The sequence below is a fragment of the Tursiops truncatus genome, chromosome 20, assembly GCF_011762595.2.
Source record: "Tursiops truncatus isolate mTurTru1 chromosome 20, mTurTru1.mat.Y, whole genome shotgun sequence".
Taxonomy (NCBI): domain Eukaryota; kingdom Metazoa; phylum Chordata; class Mammalia; order Artiodactyla; family Delphinidae; genus Tursiops; species Tursiops truncatus.
Genome location: NC_047053.1, coordinates 42,888,199 through 42,908,715, shown reverse-complemented (window position 1 = coordinate 42,908,715; position 20,517 = coordinate 42,888,199). Strand labels below are relative to the sequence as shown.

The window sequence follows — 20,517 nt, the reverse complement described above, 5'->3', positions numbered from 1 at the left end:
TGGACCCCTCAGATAAAAGAAAAATGTGATAAATTAATTCACAAGAAGGAACTGATGAGTTGTTACGTATATCTTAAGAGAAGGCCAAAGGTAAGAAGCTTTGCCTGAAGGAGTGAATGATTCTTGAGTATACTGTTAGGTACCAAGGCACCAGTATAAGCGTATAAAAGGGCATATAAATGACATCTGGTCCTAGGACAGCCCAGAGCTTAAAGCAGATTTTTATCCCCAACACAAAAAATAAAACAAAGCCACCTCTGTCTTCCAGCTGGGTGAGTTTAGACAAGTCCTGAGAGCCACCCTCCAGCTGCCCCCTTGCTGGGGTGGATGATAAGGTCAGTAGGGCTTGTGACCTTTCAGTGCTTATGCCATCTGGGAGACAGATAATGGGAGGGGGGCAGCTGAGAACATACATTCTTAACAGGTTCCCAGGTGATGCTGATGCTGCTGGACTCGTGGCCACACTGGCCTATAAAACGCCTCCTCCCACACTCAGCCAGAAGCAGTCTTGGATGCAGGGTAAGAGGAGGCTGCTGACCTTGTAGAATAGAGGTTGATATTGAATCTCAAGCAAGAGAGGAAGGCTGCTGAAGGGTCTACATCGTTGCTCCAGACAAAATCTCCTGACAACCTGGACAGTAGAAAGGCTCTGAACCTCAACCAGCAAACCTGGGAGTCTCACTAAATCCTGTGATCTCTGTCAAACCACACTTTCTGATTTCCCTCTTATGTGCCAGGTACTTCAAACACCTTATTTCTACTCCTCACTATAACCATGCCAAGAGATATTCCTGAAGCTTGCAGAAGGCGGATTTGAACCAGACCTAATTCTAAAGCCCAGGCTCTTAACCTCTAGGTGATTCTGCCTTAAGAAACTAAAACAGAACAGCTAGTTTGTGCACCATGTCTCTCTCCCACTTAACCCCACGTGGATTTTAATTACAGACGAAGAGGGCTTGAGTGATTGGAATGATGAGTAATGCAGAGAAGGAAAAGATTCTCAGAAAGCAAAAGATTGCCAAAGGTGGGTCGAGTTAGTTGTAAACTTCGCCTTCTTAGGAGCAAGGAGCTGGACCCAAAGCTTGCTTCTAGCTCTAGGATTCAAGGAGATAACTATGTTTAAGGACAGTTATTTTCTAAATTAAGAAACACAAGAGCTCCTTGACTGCTAATCTTCTCAGCTGGAGGAAACCCTGTCTTTCCTGGACTAGAAAGCAGGCAAGAAACAAACCCTCTAAAAAAGGACAGCAGATGTGTCCAGGTCAGCAGCAGGGTGGGGTGCGTACGGCTCTGACTGGCGATTCTCTATTTAAAGCTGCCCATGTCACGATGGAAGATTCAGAGCCCAAGTCCTTCTCCTCGACCCCTGTATTCCATCCCTTCCTGGGGCCCAGTGCCTTTACCCCTGAATGGTGAGCTCATGGTCATGGCTGGGCCTTCCCCATTCTGTTCATTGCTGTATTCCCACCCACAAGCCTAGCTGTTGGCACATCAGGGGTATAAAACATGTTGCATGAATCCCACACTCCCATCATGCCTGCAACGTCCACTGGGACTCTGCCAGCTGCCAGGATTCCTCTAGCTATACTCTAGGTGGTAAGGGCCCCGTGTGAAGCTGGAGACTAGAGTAAAATCAAGAGGCTGGGAAATCACTTCTTAAAACTTATTTTAATATTTTCCCCACCCCCCAAATTGGGAAAAGCCAACAGTCTGGCTGGATTTAATTACAAATTAGTACACATTTTTCTGTCATTGTTTAAAGTAAATCAACATTGTGGCAATGAGGGATTATCCTTGGAAAAAGTGAAACCCATATTAACAAAATATGTCATGGAAGAACTCCACTTAGTGATTTCACTGGTTACTTACAACTCTAGAAAAGGTCAACATTCTGCATGTTCCCTGGGGCTTATCCATGCAGTGGAAAGAGGCCTTGGCCAGACTCGACCAAGCCCAATCAGCTCCAACCAAGCCCTAGACCCAATAAAAGCAAGAAGAGAGGGCATCCCTTCTTCAAAATGAGGGTAGAAAAGGTAGATCACCAAATAAAGTCCTACAGCTTCACTCATAAGAACTTGGGGGAAAGGAGGCAGGAAGTTAGAGGGAAGTCTTAAAGATGCAGCATTCCTTCATCCTTAAAAGAAAGTTAAAAATTAAACACTTCATTGAATGAGATGGGATCACTGAATGAGAGGGAAGAATAGAGGAACAGAACTTAATTATCTTGAGTAAGTTTAAACATGGTCTCAACTTCATCCATCTTTTCACATATACAGACACCATCCTTTCAGTGTTGTGCTCAACCTTTGAGACCCCATGGGTATTCTGATTAGCAGCCTGAAAGTAATGGTTTTAAAAAAAGGTACGATACACACATGTGTATAAATACATATATTGCAATAAAATCGCTTTGGAAAGCTAGGGGCAACAAGGACTCTGGAGCTGACTTCCTTCCCTTCAGAGTTCCACAGGACAATACATCCGTGAACCTCTCTCCAATATGGAACACTCCAACGTCCCTTAAGATCTCCTGACACTGGGGAGAGTGGGGCAGGTCCACAAAACAAACAAAGGTCCTAGAAAATGTGTCACTACTGGCATTTTTCACATGTAAAAGAAATACTAGTCATGAGTCATTTGAGAGCTCTCTACCCTTCCTGACTGCCCTCCCCCCTGCCTAGGGAACTCAGATGCCTGAATGCTGCATCTTTAAATATTTCTGGCTGAGCCCTTTTGCCACATATGTCAGTAACATTCCAAGCTGGCTACCACATGTTCAGACTCTGGCCTCCTTCCCCCTGTACTGTCGAGTGCTCTGCTGTTTCAAGGGCACAGTGGGGCCATGCAGCTCCCATTTCAGCTCCATCTTCAGTTGATCATACATCTCAGAAACAACCAAATTTTTAAAAAATTAGTTCCAAGAGAATGTTCATATTTGAAATACCTATTTCCTTTGAGATTATTTTTTAACTTCACTCAATGAATCTATTAAAGTGAGTTAGACAAAGTGTGTGTGTGCACATGCACACACAGACACACACACCAGCACACACCCACAAAATTTAGGGGTTTGGAGGTTGTTTCCTGCCAAAAGATCTAACAGAGGAAAGCTTATGTGCTGATCAAGTTTTAATATCACGGTTAACAAGAAATGTACACCATTTAGCAAGCACACACGAGACTGTGGGTGGGACTCCTGATCCCTGGAGCATCGGGCTCCCCGGCCCATTTTCTCCCTACCTTTGGAACAGTTTCAATAGTTACTACATTCAGAGAATCCAAGAGGACTGCATGGACAGATGAACCTTTATTTAAAAAAATAGCACTTCAAATAAATTAAAAGGGACAACCGTCAAGTGTTCAAATTGTGAAGAAATAGCTGAAAACCTAGAGAGACTCCAAGCTGCAGAGTTCTAGCCTCATTCTTTGTCCAATGGCAAAACCCCACACATCTCAGTACTCCCACTCAATTTTTTCCCTACTGAGATGAGGGAAGCAATTGCAAACAGGAGACCAGACGGAGGAGAAAGCTGCATCTGGCTGGAATGAACATTGCCACGTACTTGCTAATACGGGTTTCACTTTATGACCAAATGTATTCTTTCAAAAATAAAAAAGGGGGGAGGGAAGCTGCATGTTTTTAAAAACTGAAGTTATTTAGGGATAAAACACTAACTCTAGTGCCTTTAACAGGCAAGAGCAACTTTTTTTCCTCCGAAGTCAAACACCATCCCCAGCCGAGCCTTTGTGCTACAAGCTTTTCAGGAGATGTTACCTAAACTTTATTAAAAGAAAAGAACAAGTTTAAATATAGACACTGGACTAGCCCAGTCTTGTATTTTCAAGTCCACATTCTTCATCTGAAGCACTGCATCAGGGACCCCCCCCTGAGTCTGCATGTTTTCAAGTTCACAGTACATGGAACCAGTTTTTCTTTTTAATTTTTTCCTCACTCAGAGCAGCCACACGCAGTGGCCGTTGACGCCGGAACCTTGGGCGGGGCCTTTTCCTACGAAGCCTGGCCAGAGTTGCCCAAGGTTTCTCCTCAATGAGAATCGATGCTGTCATGCTCTATGGATGGGAAAAAAAGCAAGAAAATAAAAGCACCTGGTACAGGTTTCATGAGATCCATTTGGATTCGCTATGTTCCAAACCCGCTGCTGAATGCCATTAGTCCACTTTGTGTGTGTTGAACAGTTTGTGGCTAGGAGTGGGTCTCAATTCGAAGAACTGTTATTGGACGCCCCAGAGGTTGATGCAATAGCAGCTCCAGCAGGGCTACTTGTGGAGACCGACTTTCGGATGTGAGGAAGCAAGTAGGGGTCACAGGCCAACTGCTGGACGTCGATGCGGTCCTCCTTTCGGTAGGCCAAGCATCGTCGAATAAACGCCTGAAAGGAAAGTTTCTTGAAGAAGCCTGAAGCAGATGATCCTGGCACCCCAAGAGGGAACCCAGGAGGTTCTGTAGCAGCTGCCAGGGCCCAGAACAAACGTCTCCTAAAGAGAAGGGGCTTTAGGGCCTTGCCTGGAAACCACTAGGCAGACCCAGGAGAGACGTGCCAGACGCAGCATCTCTCTGTGGCCGCTGGTTCCTTCCCCAGCGAAGGTGCCTGAGCCATTCCCGAGGGGGCACGGGGCACGACCTCTAAAGATCTCTGTCCCCAAAGCACAAAGACCAGCGCAAAACTCCCCCTCTCTGCCTCGGCTGATGTGCACGGGCACAGTACAACTTCATAGTTCTGCATCTACAAACCACGGTCTCGTGTGAACTTCCTGAGGAAGTGGAAACTGTAGTTACAAACTATCACCACGTGCAGGGTGAGGAGACCAATACTGACTAACACTGCGGTGTGCCGCAGATGGGTAAATGCTTTCTCGGTGTATCTTATTTTTCCCTGAAAGATCAGCAGGCAAATGATCAGGCACTACTACATCTAAGTAGTAAAGGAAAACCTGAACAGGACTTGTCTCCTCAAGAGTACTGCAGACATAAAAACTTACTGATTCGGAATCCTAATTCACTACCAACATGGAGGTTTCCTTTGTGCTAGGTACGAAGAGCTATGTAGCCTCAGTTTCTACAATTTTAAACACAAAGGCCCTTACGTAGATTATCTGTCTTCTCCTATTTCTTAACCAGACAGTTCTATTTAATCACAGCCTTATAACATAATTCTTTTAAATTGAATCAATTTAAAAAAATCTAAAATATTATCATCCAAAGTCCATCCTTTACATTCGGGTGGTAATGATGCCTGGATGTAGGTCCATTGATCGTAGCAGATGTACCACTCTGGTGCAGGATGCTGACAGGGGGAAGGCTGTGCATCCGCGGATGGGGTGGCTGCGTCAGCAGGGAGTATATGGCAATGCTTTATGTTCCACTCAGTTTTGCTGTGAATCTAAAACTGCTCTGAAAAGTAAAGTCTATTTTAATATATCTAAAACATAAAATGAACTACTGATTTTCTATTTTTTTCATGTTTAATTAATAAAATTCCTGGTTTTTCAAAAGCAAAGACACCTACACATAGTTGCTTTATTAAAGCATTTGGAAAATAACAAATTAACAGAAATGAACATAAGGATCCTTGGCCTTTAAAAATTAAGCTTTCTGGGCTTCCCTGGTGGCGCAGTGGTTGAGAGTCCGCCTGCCAATGCAGGGGACACGGGTTCGTGCCCTGGTCCGGGAAGATCCCACATGCCGCAGAGCGGCTGGGCCTGTGAGCCATGGCCGCTGAGCCTGCGCGTCTAGAGCCTGTGCTCCGCAACGGGAGAGGCCACAACAGTGAGAGGCCTGCGTACCGCAAAAAAAAAAAAAAAAAAAAAAAAAATTAAGCTTTCTTAGTGAGATACCTGGAGCTGGAAGGTTTTCTTGGGATGGACACCAATCAAATAAACTCCTTTTGCCTTGAACTTTCCCTCTACACAGCTTCCAGGGCAGGCTTTTGAAACAGTAATCAGATCACAAAGTTGCCCTGATTAAAACCTTCAACTGCCTTCCATCAGTTTACAATCTATCCTGCTGCCTCTCCTACTACTCTCCCCTCTGCTCAGCCTGCTCTGTGGACCTGCTAAGCTCACACTCACATCTGAGCTTTATTCACTTCTCTCTGCTCAGAATATTCTTCTCCCAAATCTATACATGGCTCCCACCTTCACATCAGTCAAGACTGTTCAAAAAAGTCACTTCATCACTGAGGCCTTCCCCGACCATGGGTTCCCCCCTCTCTACTCCCTTACTCCAATTTGCTTTCTTCAAAACATTTATCACCACCTGAAACGTATTCATTTTTAGTTATTGTTCGTCTCACCTAGTAAAATGTAAACTCCGTAAGTATAGGGACCTTGTCTGTGCAGTTCACTGCCACACAGTCACAGCTCCTTCCATTACCTAGAACAGTGTCTAGTACTTAATAGGCACCCAATAAATGTTTGTTGTGGGAAGAGAGGGGAAGAAGAAGGTAGGGGTTGGACAAATTACCCAGAGAAATAATAGAGAAAGCAAAGCAGACATTTCTGCTGGCCAATGGATCAAAACTTACCTTTGCTTCGGGTGTTACTACTGGCTTTGGCGGGAACTGCACTTCAGTAGCTTTGAGGATAGTATTTTCTTGTAGAATGTCTTGCTGGGACTGGTTATGGCCAAAAGGCTATCATATAAAAACAAAACAAACAAAGGTATGCCTCTGGTTAAAATTAGAGAGAACACAGACTTCCCAGGTGGCACAGTGGTTAGGAATCTGCCTGCCAATGCAGGGGACACGGGTTTGAGCCCTGGTCCGGGAAGATCCCACAGGCCGCGGAGCAACTAAGCCTGTGCGCCACAACTACTGAGCCTGCGCTCTAGAGCCCACAAGCCACAACTACTGAGCCCACGTGCCACAACTACTGAAGCCTGCACGCCTAGAGCTTGTGCTCCGCAACAAGAGAAGCCACCGCAATGAAAAGCTCACACACCACAACCAAGAGTAGCCCCCGCTCACCACAACTAGAGAAAAGCCCACATGCAGCAACGAAGACCTGACGCAACCTTAAATTAATTAATTAATTGAGAGAGAGAACACAATTCAAAACCAAAGAGAAAGGAAAGGAGAAGACACATCTCAACAAGAACTGCTAGAATGAACTTTGGAGATGATCTCCTCTAATTCTCTCATTTTATAGATAATGGATGGAAAGGCTCAGAGCTTAAGTAACTTGCTCAAATTCCAACATCTAGGTTAAGGCAGAGCTGGGACCAGAAGCAGCATCTGCTATATCACAACACCTCTGCTAAGCTTTGCTTACAGCAAAGATAAAGAAGATCCAGAGCAAGAATCAGCAACCTCTTTTGCCCTGAGTGATACCTGTGGGCTTAAGTAATATATATGTGTGCCGCTGACAGACCCGAGACATAGATGAAGAAATGGAAAGGAAGTGAAAGAGGAGAGGGGTACCAACAAAGTGGGGAAAAAACAGAGTCGGGGCTACTCAGTGAGTGGCTTCATCTGTGCCACAAATTGCTATCTTCTAATAAACTCCTAAAAAAATAAGTTCACACCTAGTGTCATCTCTACAGTGTTTCTACTGAGATCACGATTCTTTCTAGATAACCTCTACTACTATTATCAGCAGCACTTCCACAATATCAGAGTATAAATGATAATTAAACCCTATTAGTTCTGAATAGTTTCCCCACATTAGATAGGTACAATAAAGAAACAAACCCAAGGAGAAGTTAAAGAGGAAGCTGAGATCTGAATTAAGAATTTGGTCTGGAGATTGTAATCAAAATATTAGGAGTCTAAGGGAGTTGTAGAACTCCCAAATGGCTTAAACCCACAGCCCAGTGGGGAACGCTAAAACACACAAACACCCCGGTAGCAGAAATAAGAATATAAACATACAACTGGATCCCAATATATACATTTATACAAGATATTATGCTCATAAGGAAAACACAAATGTGACAATTCATTAGATGTAGTTTACCATCTACATTTTTACTTACGCAAATAATATATCACCTTTACCAGAAGTAACAGACAATGAGTACTTTCTGATGTCACCTACCCGGTACAGAAATACAAAGCATGCTTTTATTAATAATAGCTCTAACTAATGGGGTGGTTGGCAATAAGAAGCCTTGCAGATTTTTCAAGTTTCAATTCTTGGGACCCTTAAGAATGGCTCTTGGGAAGACTGTATACTTTAGTAACTATTTTTCCCTGTACATATTATCAGAATCAAAACATAGACTGGATCTGAGAACAGCAAAAAATGCATGTCTTCAACAGCTCCGCAGAATTCATTAGGTGCCCTGGGCCTGAAAATTTCTGCTTATGCATAAAGCTTTTATAATTAAAGTCTGTATTTTCTTCCAACCACAACTTTCAGGATTCCATTCTGTATAACCCAATGTTTAACTCCAAGAGAATAATCCACACAATGCCACCGTGTACATGCACCACCTAAGACAGAAGCCACCACATCCAACTGTCTTCATTACCTTCCTTCCATAAAGACACTGGTAGAAGATCACACCCACTGACCAGACGTCGACTTTATTTGAGATCTTTGGTGGTTCTTTCCCAACCACAAAACACTCTGGTGGTAAATACCTGGGACAAAAGGGAAATAAAAATTCTTAGAAAAAAGACTGTATAAATCTAAGACATTTACAAAAAGGCAAAATAAAGGACCCTGTTAGAAATAAAAATATCTGAATCTTAACAGTTGAAAAGCCAACTTAGACCCATCTGGATAAAGTAGATGAAAAGACACTCTAACTTAAGGAGGCAGCAATGTCCTATTATAAAGCCTTAAAATACATGTTTCTTACTTACGGACAGAGGTGAATATTGTCCCTAGTTCCTACTTTACCCACCCCAGCCTCCTTTCCCAGTGCTGTGCCTAATACAGGTGTCATTCAACAAGTTTATAAAAGGAGAGGGAGCACAAAAGAAGTGCACTCCCTTTTATGACAGCTGCAGCAACAAACATTAAAATACAACTAGAAGTGGTGTGATTTCCTTTCAGGCTGGCAGAAGAAGATGTCTCCAAAATAAATTACTCCTTTAAAAGTCCAAATGAATTCAGGACCCAGTACAAATCTCTGAGGGGAGTGGCTATTCTGTCTTCTTAAGGTAGCCTCTTTTGGAAATCTAGACTAAAAATAACTACAATTATAGTCAATGGTGACATTGAAGTTCATATTATGAAAGGATATTTTACATTCCCTACTTTAAGGTGATCAGGGGCTTATGGGAGACTAACAAATAGTGCATAAAAAGCCAAACAAACTACTAGTTATTAGCCCAACTCAATCCTCATCTGAATTCGTTCCTTCCCCACCCACCCCTGGCCTCTAAAAAGACTAGCTGGACAGCCAACCACACCAAATTGTATGGTGTGGAAGGTAAGTGCCTCTTAGCATTTAGGAAACGAAATAAATATGTTTCTCCTCATTGCCTGGAGTCTTCACCATAGCACAGCTGGAAGGCAGAATTCTGAAGATAACAAATTGATTTCTGCAGATTTCATGCTGGCAAAATCAATTCTGTGAAAAACTATTATAAACCCTGCTGTGCTTCTGGTCTAAAAATCTAAATGTATAGCTGGAAGAGAATCACAAGAGTTGAGGCAGAAAATGTTCAGATGATGGGCTTTTTTTTTTTTTTAAAGAATTTTAGTTTCAGGTTGTTCCTTTTTATTTTTAACAGTCATTTTTAAATAATTAAGACCACTGACCTAGATTATTATTTCACAATGAAAGCTTTTAGCCAAAACACACATTGAAAAGTGAAAATATAGACAGAGAACTCACAAAGGGGGGTGGGGGAGAAAGGCAAAGAAATAAAAATATAGACAAAGAATCTATAAAAAGAACAGCTCTTCCAAATGCCACTAAAACCTCCCTGAACCGTAAGTTTTCATGGTTCTTGATTCTTTAATATACATAACTTAAATATGATCTTGGATAAATAACAAATAGAACCTTGATTCTAAAATGATTTTTTTAATGTACTTATAACTCTTTGGTGGAAGCAGTAGGGAAAAAGTAAGTTCTTGTTTGTGGTGAGGAAGCACAGAGGTTGTTGGACTTCTCCAAATGCAGAGCAATAATTTGGCCAAATAGACACTGTCCCTTAACAGTACAAATCTGGCATATCACTTTCTAGGACTCAGTTTCCCCAACTATAAATGAAGAAATACACTAGTTCTTCACCCAAATAATAAGCATTCTAAGTCCTTATCAAGGACTCTGGGAGGGAGAGTAGAAGACAGTTCTAAGATACTACACTAAATTGTATTTAAAAAACAAACAAAGTTGCATACGCCATCATGATAAAATCCTCATAGAGAAAAATGATTCTCAAGGCCTAGTCTAGGGGTTCCTTATTTAAAAGTAGTATTCCATGTAGAAGAATTCTGGAACAACCAAATGCCGCAAACAATCACTTAAAATCTGTTATGTCCTCCCATTCTATCTATGTGTCTCTGGGACATAATACGAGGATGACATATTGAGGATGGTGATTATAAACACCAATATGGAGACTTTTTAAACCTTCATAGAAACCCATAATATTAATTTTCTCAGTAGCTCCCTCTCTACTTTACTCTTTATTATGAAAAAAAAATCTTCAAATATGATCTAAAGTAGAAAGAATCGTAAACATCATCCAGCTTCAATAATTGTCAAGATGCGGCAAATCTTTGCTCTTATACACCCCTCTCCACCTCCCCCAAACAGATTACTTTGAAGCAAATCCCAAACATTATATATTTTTATTTAAATTCCAACCACTGAATTTTATAGCTTAGCAAATACAGCAATAGGCAGCAATGAGATAATTAATTTAAACATGAAAAATCTTTACCTTTAAAAAAGAACAAGCTATCAAATGAAAAGCTAAAATCCAAGTTCTGGTGAATTTATATAGCAGAGGTATAGACCTGCTTCCAGAATTTCCAACAACAGATATTTTTGTATCATTTACTGACAGGAACCCACAACCACCACCAAGTGAATAAACACTGTAAATGTAGCTTCTATTTTAAACCTAGAATCTCAAAGTTTTAATTTAGGGACTGATTTTCACTATAGGTACCATCTCCACAAACAATACGGAGCAAGGGAAAGTTGAAATTTTGTGTACATGGTGTTTCTAGCAGGATATGATTGAGTCTTTCTTTAATATGATGGGAGTGGTAAGACCAGGACTGACGTCCCCCTCTTCTTTGTCTGTTTCAGATCAACAACCTCATTCCGAGAGAGTCACTAATCTCCTAAGGGCCAGGGCCCTTCAGTCTCAAACATAAGTGACTTGGCCAACTGACCCTGGGGTTTAACAGTATGTATTCCCCCTCCCTTAGTGCTACTGGAGGCTTTCCCATGTTCAGAATTACACATTGCAATGTATGGCTTTGTGTCACCGCCGCAGACGTGAAAAGAAAGCTCTGGTAACATGCCTTTACAATCACAAAGCCAAATGCCTGAGCTGCAGGTATCTTTTATGGTTCTCACTGTCAAAAGTAATACTTGGCAGAGTAGGATAGGGCATAGAACAGGCAGGCAGAGCTAGCTGGGGTGGGGTGGCTGGGGAGTAGATGAGTGACAACAGACGGGAAGAAATGTGGCTCAAAACCTTTTAGAACGTGGCTGCCAGAAATGGACAAATTTTTTGGTAAACCATGCTTGTGTTCTCCTGTTTAGATTTCAAGGGATGCTATGGTTATTTTACGTCCTAATCTTCATCACTCCTTAGTTCTTGAGAGTCCACCATCCTCAGGCAACTCTAAAAACAAATCCCTCATCCCATTAACTCATGAAGAGAGAGACCTGCATTTGAAATTCTGAAAAGAATTTAAGGCCATTCTTTACATACGCATGAGCAACCTCATCCTCTATCTACTCAGTAGGGGCAAACCTACGGAGGAAACAAACAACTCAAACACGTGGCCCCACATAATCTCTTTCTCAATGGTTTTTCAAGAACAGAAAGAAAAATTAAGACAAATTCATGTAAATACAAAGAGTCAAACTGTTGAAAAGACAGTAAATATTTGGAGAGGAAAGTCTACTATGGTATACAGCATTTTTGCCTAAGCAGACAGGATGTAGTTTAATTAATAATTACCAACACTTCAGTATAGCACAGCCACATCTCCATCAGCCAACTTGACAAATCCCCAGGTACCTACCAGTAAGTACCAGCACCTTGTGATGTTAGCTCCATGCCATCCACTGAATTGTAGCTATCATCATCCATGATCTTGGAAAGACCAAAATCTGTGATTTTTATCTCTCCACATGCTGTACCATTTACTAAAAGAATATTACCTAAAAAGATAAAAAACTTCATGAATAAAAAACTTACTAATTAAAATAAACCAAGGTAATAACAGGCAAGAAGAGGACAACTGAACTGAAACTCTTACATATAACAGCAAACATTTAAATCTCTGGAATAAAACGATCTGGACTCTGGATGCTAGGGGAGAGTTGTAAGTGTCTGGCGGCAAATTTCTCTTTTCCAAGAATCACCTGCTTAATGTGCCAAAACCACCACTATGAGCAGTGGAAAAAAATAATTAACTGGCCAAAGTAAAGTATCACTTCTATGGTTGGTCAAAAATAGTGGGAAAGTTACATCCAAACTTTCAGTAAGGATCTCTTAACCACCCTGTTTAGGACAGTAGTTTCGGAGGGGGGGGCGGGGGGAATCAAAGAAAACATACAAGGGAATCTAAGCTAGTACCACAGTGCCACCTACAGCTCCTGGGGCAGGAAAATGTAATGGATTCAGTGACAGAAAACCCCATCACACAATAGCCATCTTTTTAAAAAATCACTTCATTGTGATGAATTTTTTAGTCATTTGAATTATACTAGAAAATTAAAGAATAGTGAATAGTGAGATTTAACATGTAGCTATCAGAAGAGGAAAGCAAAGTTAACAACCGTGCCCACCAGGAGGTAAATGGGAATCTTCCCAACACCTAAGCTCAGCTGGTTAGAGCTGTCTACAGACAACACAGGCAGACTTCTAAGCAACAGCTCAAAATGACAACAGACAGAAGTACGAAGTCTAATTGCTCTCTACTCGACTGGCAACTATCAAAGTTAGATAGTAACCATGAGAAAAGATGGAAAATTCCACTTGGAATTTAATGAAATGGGAGGCGTATGTGTAAAATAATTTGTTAATGTGGGGGGCACTTATCAGAGAGACTTGGAGTAGAGGAACTGCTATGCAGTGTGAGTAATGGGAAAAAAACAAAACTGAGCTTGCCAGAGCAGTTCTTTCTTAATCGGACTGACATCATGAACTGCCCTGGCTCTAAGACAAGGGCATTGTTTCTCCAGAGCATTTAATACAACCCACCCTCCTAATAAACCCAGTGCTGTGTGGCCGGGACTCTCTTATTCCCACTACCCAGGCAATTTAAAGTCAGATGTTATTAGGCCTTCTTGGTCCCCGGCCAAGTCCCCTAACTTTATAAAGTTAAAAATCACTTATAAGACCAAAGCAATACTACCAATACTGTCTCCTAAAAATTAGACATACCTGGTTTGAGGTCATAGTGTATGATGGGAGGTTTTATTTCATTTAAGTACTTTAAAGCATTCACAATCTGCATGATAATGGATCGGGCCTCTTTCTCCGACATTAATTTGTGCTGTTTCAGGTAGAAGTCCAGATCATTTCCCTCACAGTATTCCAATACTGTACAAAACCTAAACATAAATAAACCAACATTTGACCGTGGGGTAAGAGCAAGCAGATTAAGTCTAAACCAGCCCAACTGAAAACGTCAGGTCATTAGCTTCTCACTTCTTTCTTCTTTGCTCCTTAAAATATTCTTCTATTCTTTATTCAGTATTAGCTAACTGAGTGGTTTACTGGAAGAAAACTGCTTACTCTTTTGGTGAAGAGCGTCTGCACCCTTTCTGCTGGAACCTGCTGTGCTGAAGTTCACCCAGGGCATACCTCTCCTTGAATCAAGACTATAACAATACTGACAGGAACCGTAATGTATTTAAGCTAGATACCTCTTTTACTATCTACACAATGCTCCATTTCTAAACAAGCACCTTATGATCAAATACACAATTGTCACTGCAAACATTTTATATGACCTCAAGTGCTGACAGTGAGGAAGAATCTAGGGTTTGCCTAGGTCCCAAGGGCTGGCTGCATACTACCTCTCCTGCCAGATTGACACATACTATGATTTCTCTTTGCTAAACACACAAGGTATAAAAGAGCTTTTTAAAGTACAGTATTGATGGTTCTAACAAATGTATTATTACACAGTATGAGTTTTTTTCTTTCACTTGTAGCAGTATAGCATACAGACCCCAATTTTTTTTTAACATCTTTATTGGAGTATAATTGCTTTACAATGGTGCGTTAGTTTCTGCTTTATAACAAAGTGAATCAGCTATACATATACATATATCCCCATATCTCCTCCCTCTTGGTCTCCCTCCCACCCTCCCTCCCTATCCCACCCCTCTCGGTGGTCACAAAGCACCGAGCTGATCTCCCTGTGCTATGCGGCTGCTTCCCACTAGCTATCTATTTTACATTTGGTAGTGTATATATGTCCATGCCACTCTCTCACTTTGTCCCAGCTTACCCTTCCCCCTCCCTGTGTCCTCAAGTCCATTCTCTACGTCTGCGTCTTTATTCCTGTCCTGCCCCTAGGTTCTTCGGAACCATATATATTTTTTTTAGATTCCATATATATATGTTAGCATACGGCATTTATTTTTCTCTTTCTGACTTACTTCACTCTGTATGACAGTCTCTAGGTCCATCCACCTCACTACAAATAACTCACTTTTGTTTCTTTTTATGGCTGAGTAATATTCCATTGTATATATATCATACAGACCCAAATTTAAAACTACATACCATTCGTGCCACTAAGGGTCATGTGTCTATCTTCCAAGGCAGTTATAAGCTAAAGGAAGGCTTCCTGAGAGATGAATACCTTTTAAACTATTCTAAGCTGTGACAATATGGGTAAATCACTCAGGGTCTAGCTGGGAAATAAAAACCAGTATTTATAACAGAGGGGCTTTAATTCAGGGAACTAATCCCAGAAATGACGGAAGAGCTGAGAAGACAAAGTGGCCAGTGAGCACCCCAGAAATCATCTAGAGCAGGAAGGCATTAGCACCCTAAGGCCAGAGGGCCAAAGGGAGGAGGGTGGTGCAACCAGAACCAGACTCACCAAGGGAAACTGCAACCACAGCTGGGCGGAGGGGTCTCCACCCACCACCACCTATCTCCCCATTGGCTGAACCCCACTGAATAACAACTGACAAAGGAGCCTGGTAAACACACCCTGCAAGGGCCAACTCAGCTAAGATTAAAGAGGCGCAGGACTAGCACTATGGGGCTCTGGGCAGTTTGAGGCCTTCACAAAGCACAGCAACAAAATGCGGACACACACAGTCCTGTGGGATCCCCAAACTGAACAACAGCTCATGCTTCTTATGAAACATAGCATGTCCTAGCATGCTAGCACCCTATCTGAGAAAATATGCCTAAAATTTATAGATTCTCTGATCTGATATGCTGAAATCTGAGGCAAAGACTCTCATGCTTAGTGAATTTATTCTGGACCCAATGCAAGCTGAAAATAAAATCTCACTTTTAATACCCAAACAACTCTCAGAAGACTTTCTAAAACAATGGTCTGACTTACTTTTGATAAAAATTCACCATACACACAACAGGAAGAACAAAGTAAACAACTTAACAATAGCATAGAATCAACTCAATTTCTCAGATTAGTTAAAAGTGTGTATACAATTCAAAACAGCAGATAATCCGAGTCATTATATTTATTTTTGAAACGGTTTTTGTACTTACATTTGGGGGTGCGTGTGTGTGTGTGTGTGTGTGTGTGTGTGTGTCCTTCCTAGTATTCAAGGAACTTACTGAAAGCAAAACAGTAAGCCACCCTGTGGAAACCTGCTAACTACAGTGGGGTTTTCTGAACCCCACTCCATGCTACACACATGGCTGTGCTGGGTGCACCCGACTGGAAAGGGGAAATCCCTGAGTGGATGTTTCCAAAGGGAATTATGGTCTCCCTTTGGGGCCACTTCTAAATGTCGGCCGGCTCTCTGTGCAGCAACCTCTGAGACAGTTGCTGTCTGGAACAGGCTGAACAGCCTGAGAGGTGGAGGGAAACACTTGTGGGCCAGACCTAGGTATGTTCTCCTGATTCATTTCAGACTCCAACAGAAAATGTCTCCAAATGCTGAAATATTTCTAAACTCCTGGATAAACCGAGAGGTCTAGAGCTTACCTATACCAAGTAATGAAATACAACAATGCCTACGGTTATTAAAGATCTCAGACAAGTCACTTAACTTCCCTGGTCCTCAAATCTCCACCTACAAAGTGAGAGGGCTGGACCGAAATCCCTATAAGCCTCTGAACCAACTTATATTTCAGGATGCAGCACTGGGCTACGCCACATTCATTCTCATTGTGCAATAAAGGCGCACCGCTGGCACGCCTTTAAGAGGCCCATCAGTGCCCATCAGGATGGGGCAGAGACTCTCCTGACTGCTGCTTCTCGCTGGTATGCCGGCACCAATTTGTGCCCGTTTCTGAGAGCTGATAGATTTTCAGGACTTTCGTGAGCTGGCTTTTAAGCCACTGGTAGGATGAATGGAAACAAAAGGTAGTGTATCCATACAATGGAATATATCCAGTCATAAAAAGGAAGTACTGATACATGACACAAGAAGAACCTTGAAAAAACACCATGCTAAGTGAAAGAAGCCAGTCACAGAAGGTCACATACTATATGATCCATTCATATGAAAGTCCAGAATAGCAAATCTACAGGTACAAAAAGTAGATTAGCGGCTGCTTACGGCAGGGAGTGGGGCTGGAAGAATAGGGGGACGATAGCATAAGGTTCAGGGTTTCTTTCTGAGGTGGTGAAAATGTTCTAAAATTGACTACGGTGATGGCTGCAACGTACATATCTGTGAATACACTAAAAACCACTGAACTGTATACTTTTAAATGGGTGAACTGTATGTATGTAAACATGTATCGATAAAGCTGCTTTTTTTTTTTAATGGGACATGTTCAGAATATTTATACCACAGAAATTGGCAAACAGTACAAATCAGCCCTATGCCTCTCCCCACCAAGCTGGTTGTTAAACATTTACCAGCACACAACAGCACACACCCTGTGGCCAAGAGACGTCTTGCTGGCCCAAATCTGAATTCAAATATGATCATTTGCCCATAAGTATATTTGGTCCCCTCAGAGAGCATTTCCTGGACCCAGATTTAAACTCTATTCCATGAGTAGTCAACACACTGCAAGAAAATATTATCTGCTAAGCTAAAATGGCATAGCACTTACGAGTCAGTGTCCAGTGAAAAGTAATCATACAGTTTAACTATTCTGGGATGATCCAGTTCTTTGTGAATCCGGTACTCCCTACATGCATGCCTGTAAACAAAATGGAAAATTAACATTTTGCATTTTGGCCTGTCTCTTAGAACTCTTCCAGGATACTCCTAATTTATTCTCTCACTTCTCCATTGTTCCCGAACATTCATTCCATTCAGGTCCATCTAGTCCCCTGATCTTTCTTCATCTTATTTTCTCTACCAGTATCTACCAAGCTGTTGAGAAAATAGTAGGTGCTAACCTTTTATCCCTTTCGAGTTCATTCTATGGTAATCTCTTTTATATTTATACCCAAATATCAGAACTTTAAAAATTATAAAGACAGCATTCTTTTCTTTCCTCTAAAGCTGATATTTTCTATCTATAAATGTTACATATCCTGGGGTTACATCAAGGGGATCAATGTTAGCATGTAAATTCACTGGGTAAAAGGATTACCTGTTAGAAAAGGCAATTAGCAGTGCTTTGTATTTGTTTGTTTTTAAATCCTACTCCTTACAAAAAGAAATTTAAAAGACTATCAGCTTTACTTTCTTTTAAGAAAATGTTAATTTGATCAAAAGTTTGAAATTATGGAAACCCTAGTTTTCTTATAACAAGAATATATATATATATGTATGTATGTATGTATTAGCATCTTTCTTCTTTAGTACTTTTCCAATTTAAAATTATTTAGTAAGATTAGGAACAAAAATGTACGATATAATCTGGCAAATTCATATACTGAATTTTAAAAGAGTAACATTTAGTTCTCACTTACAAAGAGAGTAATAGGATATTATTACATTTTAAGTAATCTAGCACCATTTAGTTTGGGGCATTTTGTTGTAAGACAAGAGTCAGAAAAGGGAAACTTTCCATAGTATGATTAAAAAAAAGTGTGTTATTTTCTGAAATGTACTCTAGCATATCAAAAATACACAGAAAGTACTCAACCAAAGAAAAGCTGAGGAACGACTAGGGGAAGAGGGAGGGGAAGGATAGGAATCTAAAAGTAATTAAATATTCTTCCCCAATGGAAATTTGTCTGACTAGGCTTATTTTTCAAGTGGCCATTTTTGGCAGTTTTTGCTTCTTCTGATGCTTAATTTCATCAGCATCTTTATGTCTTTCTGAAAAGAAAAAACTTTCCAGCACTGAGGCAGAGTAGCGTTAGAACACAGGAGGCACTGGGATCAAGAAACCAGGCTTTGAGTCTGAGCTCCATGATGCCCCCTCTCCGGCCTTGTGGGCCTGCACCATCACGGCAGTGGACTGGAAGTTTTAAAGGGAGCTCCCTAGATTTGGATGCCTCCAAAGAGAAGCTAAGCAAACGTAGCTTTGACCCAACCCCCCATCCCACCAAAGCAGCTCCACACTGTCCTTTTTCACATATCAAGATTCCACGGGTAGTGCAGTGATTAAGAATCCGCCTGCCAATGCAGGGGACACAGGTTCAAGCCCTGGTCCAGGAGGATCCCACATGCCGCGGAGCAACTAAGCCCCTGAGCCACAACTACTGAGCCTGCGCTCTAGAGGCCGCAAGCCACAACTACTGAAGCCCGCGCGCCTAGACCCCACACTCCCCCACAAGAGAAGCCACTGCAATGAGAAGCCTGCACACTGCAACAGAGTAGCCCCTGCTCGCCGCAACTAGAGAAAGCCTGCGCGTAGCAACGCAGCCCCCCCCCCCCACAAAAAAGAGTATACTAACTACTTCAGATACAATTATTTCTGTGGATAACTTTATATGAAGTTTTTCCTACCATAAAGTTCTTAATATGCTATTTTGGGGAGTTAAAGAAATCGAGTAATACCTATTAATGCTTTGATAATGCAAAAGTAAAACAATCAGTTTACTTTGTGTTTGTGGGGAGAGGAGAGGAAAGGGGGTATAGAACAGAACTCAAAAATAAACAATAGAACAACCTTCTATTTTCTTTGAATTTTTCCTTCTTTTTTACCCAAATAAATGTTCTGATTCCAGATGGGGCTTGGAAGTCATCCCCACAAAGCGAAAAGCAATCAAAAGACCTTACTATGGAGGGTAACAGTAGCATTTTCGTATTTCATAATGTTACCACAACACTGAAGTGTACTACTTTTCAGTTTAACACTGAAGTTTTGAAGCACTCTCTAAAATCTGTTTGGTGCCTGATATAAGCCTCCTTAATTTAAGTTCAAGGGAGTTAATAACATTTTGCTAATTCACTATTATTTGTAGCCTGAAATTCATCAGTATGATTTCATATCAGTTAGCAAGCAAAATCTTTCAAAGAAAGGTGGAAGTGCTTTAAGAATTTCCCCTCAAGGATGAAGAGGTCACAACAACTTTGCACACCCCCTCCCCAGTGTGTCTGTCAACTGGGAAACAGCTCCTGCCCAGATGGCTCCACAGAAGGTGCTCAGGAGTCAGGACTCCCGCCTTGGTGAGGAAACAAAGAATAGGAGGGCACCACTGCGAACCACAGCTGAACCGGCACAGAACTCAGAAAAACGAGACTGTCCCCTTCACTTGCTCTGTGACTCCATCTGGTAGACAAATGTGAAAAGAGAACCAATCTACACCCGTCAGGACTCAAAACAGCTTGCCAAATGTGTCAAGGAGGTGCATGGTCCTGACTTCAACCCCTCACTGCTTCAAAAGGCTACAGTGGGGGCTTCCCTGGTGGCGCAGTGGTTGAGAGTCCGCCTGCCGATGCAGGGAACACGGGTTCGTGCCCCGGTCCGGGAAGATCCCACATGCCGCGGAGCGGCTGGGCCCGTGAGCCATGGCCGCTGAGCCTGCGCATTCGGAGCCTGTGCTCCGCAACGGGAGAGGCCACAACAGTGAGAAGCCCGCGTACCGCAAAAAAAAAAAAAAAAAAAAAAAAAGGCTACAGTGAGCACAACCCCACCTGCAGTCACTACAGTATTCGACACCAGCGTTCTCTTTAAGATCAGCCTGAAAGCTGGATACTGAGACTAGGTAAAATCTGTATAAGTCTCTGCACAGGAACTACTTCCTCAAGGTTGACCAAGGTTGTCCCCTCGTAGAGTCAGCTGGTTTGGAGCGGGCAGTGCACACAAGCTGCGGCACAGGCTCCGA

General features: G+C 41.9%; 1 protein-coding gene across 14 annotated transcripts in view; it reads right to left on the bottom strand.

Moving 5' to 3' along the window:
- Nucleotides 1–1,649: 1,649 nt before the first annotated feature.
- The window catches only part of TLK2 (tousled like kinase 2), a 100,825-nt gene continuing 81,957 nt past the window's right edge, over nt 1,650–20,517 (bottom strand). For 3 of the 14 annotated variants that reach the window (XM_073797518.1, XM_073797522.1, XM_073797523.1), the window contains 6 exons: nt 17,400–17,489; nt 13,557–13,726; nt 12,190–12,328; nt 8,492–8,603; nt 6,546–6,653; nt 1,650–4,391 (listed from right to left, as the gene is read on the bottom strand). In XM_073797518.1, the coding sequence (XP_073653619.1) occupies nt 4,218–4,391; nt 6,546–6,653; nt 8,492–8,603; nt 12,190–12,328; nt 13,557–13,726; nt 17,400–17,489 (793 nt within the window). In that variant the 3' untranslated portion in view covers nt 1,650–4,217. The other 11 variants (XM_073797520.1, XM_073797521.1, XM_073797516.1 and 8 more) reach the window with 8 other exon arrangements.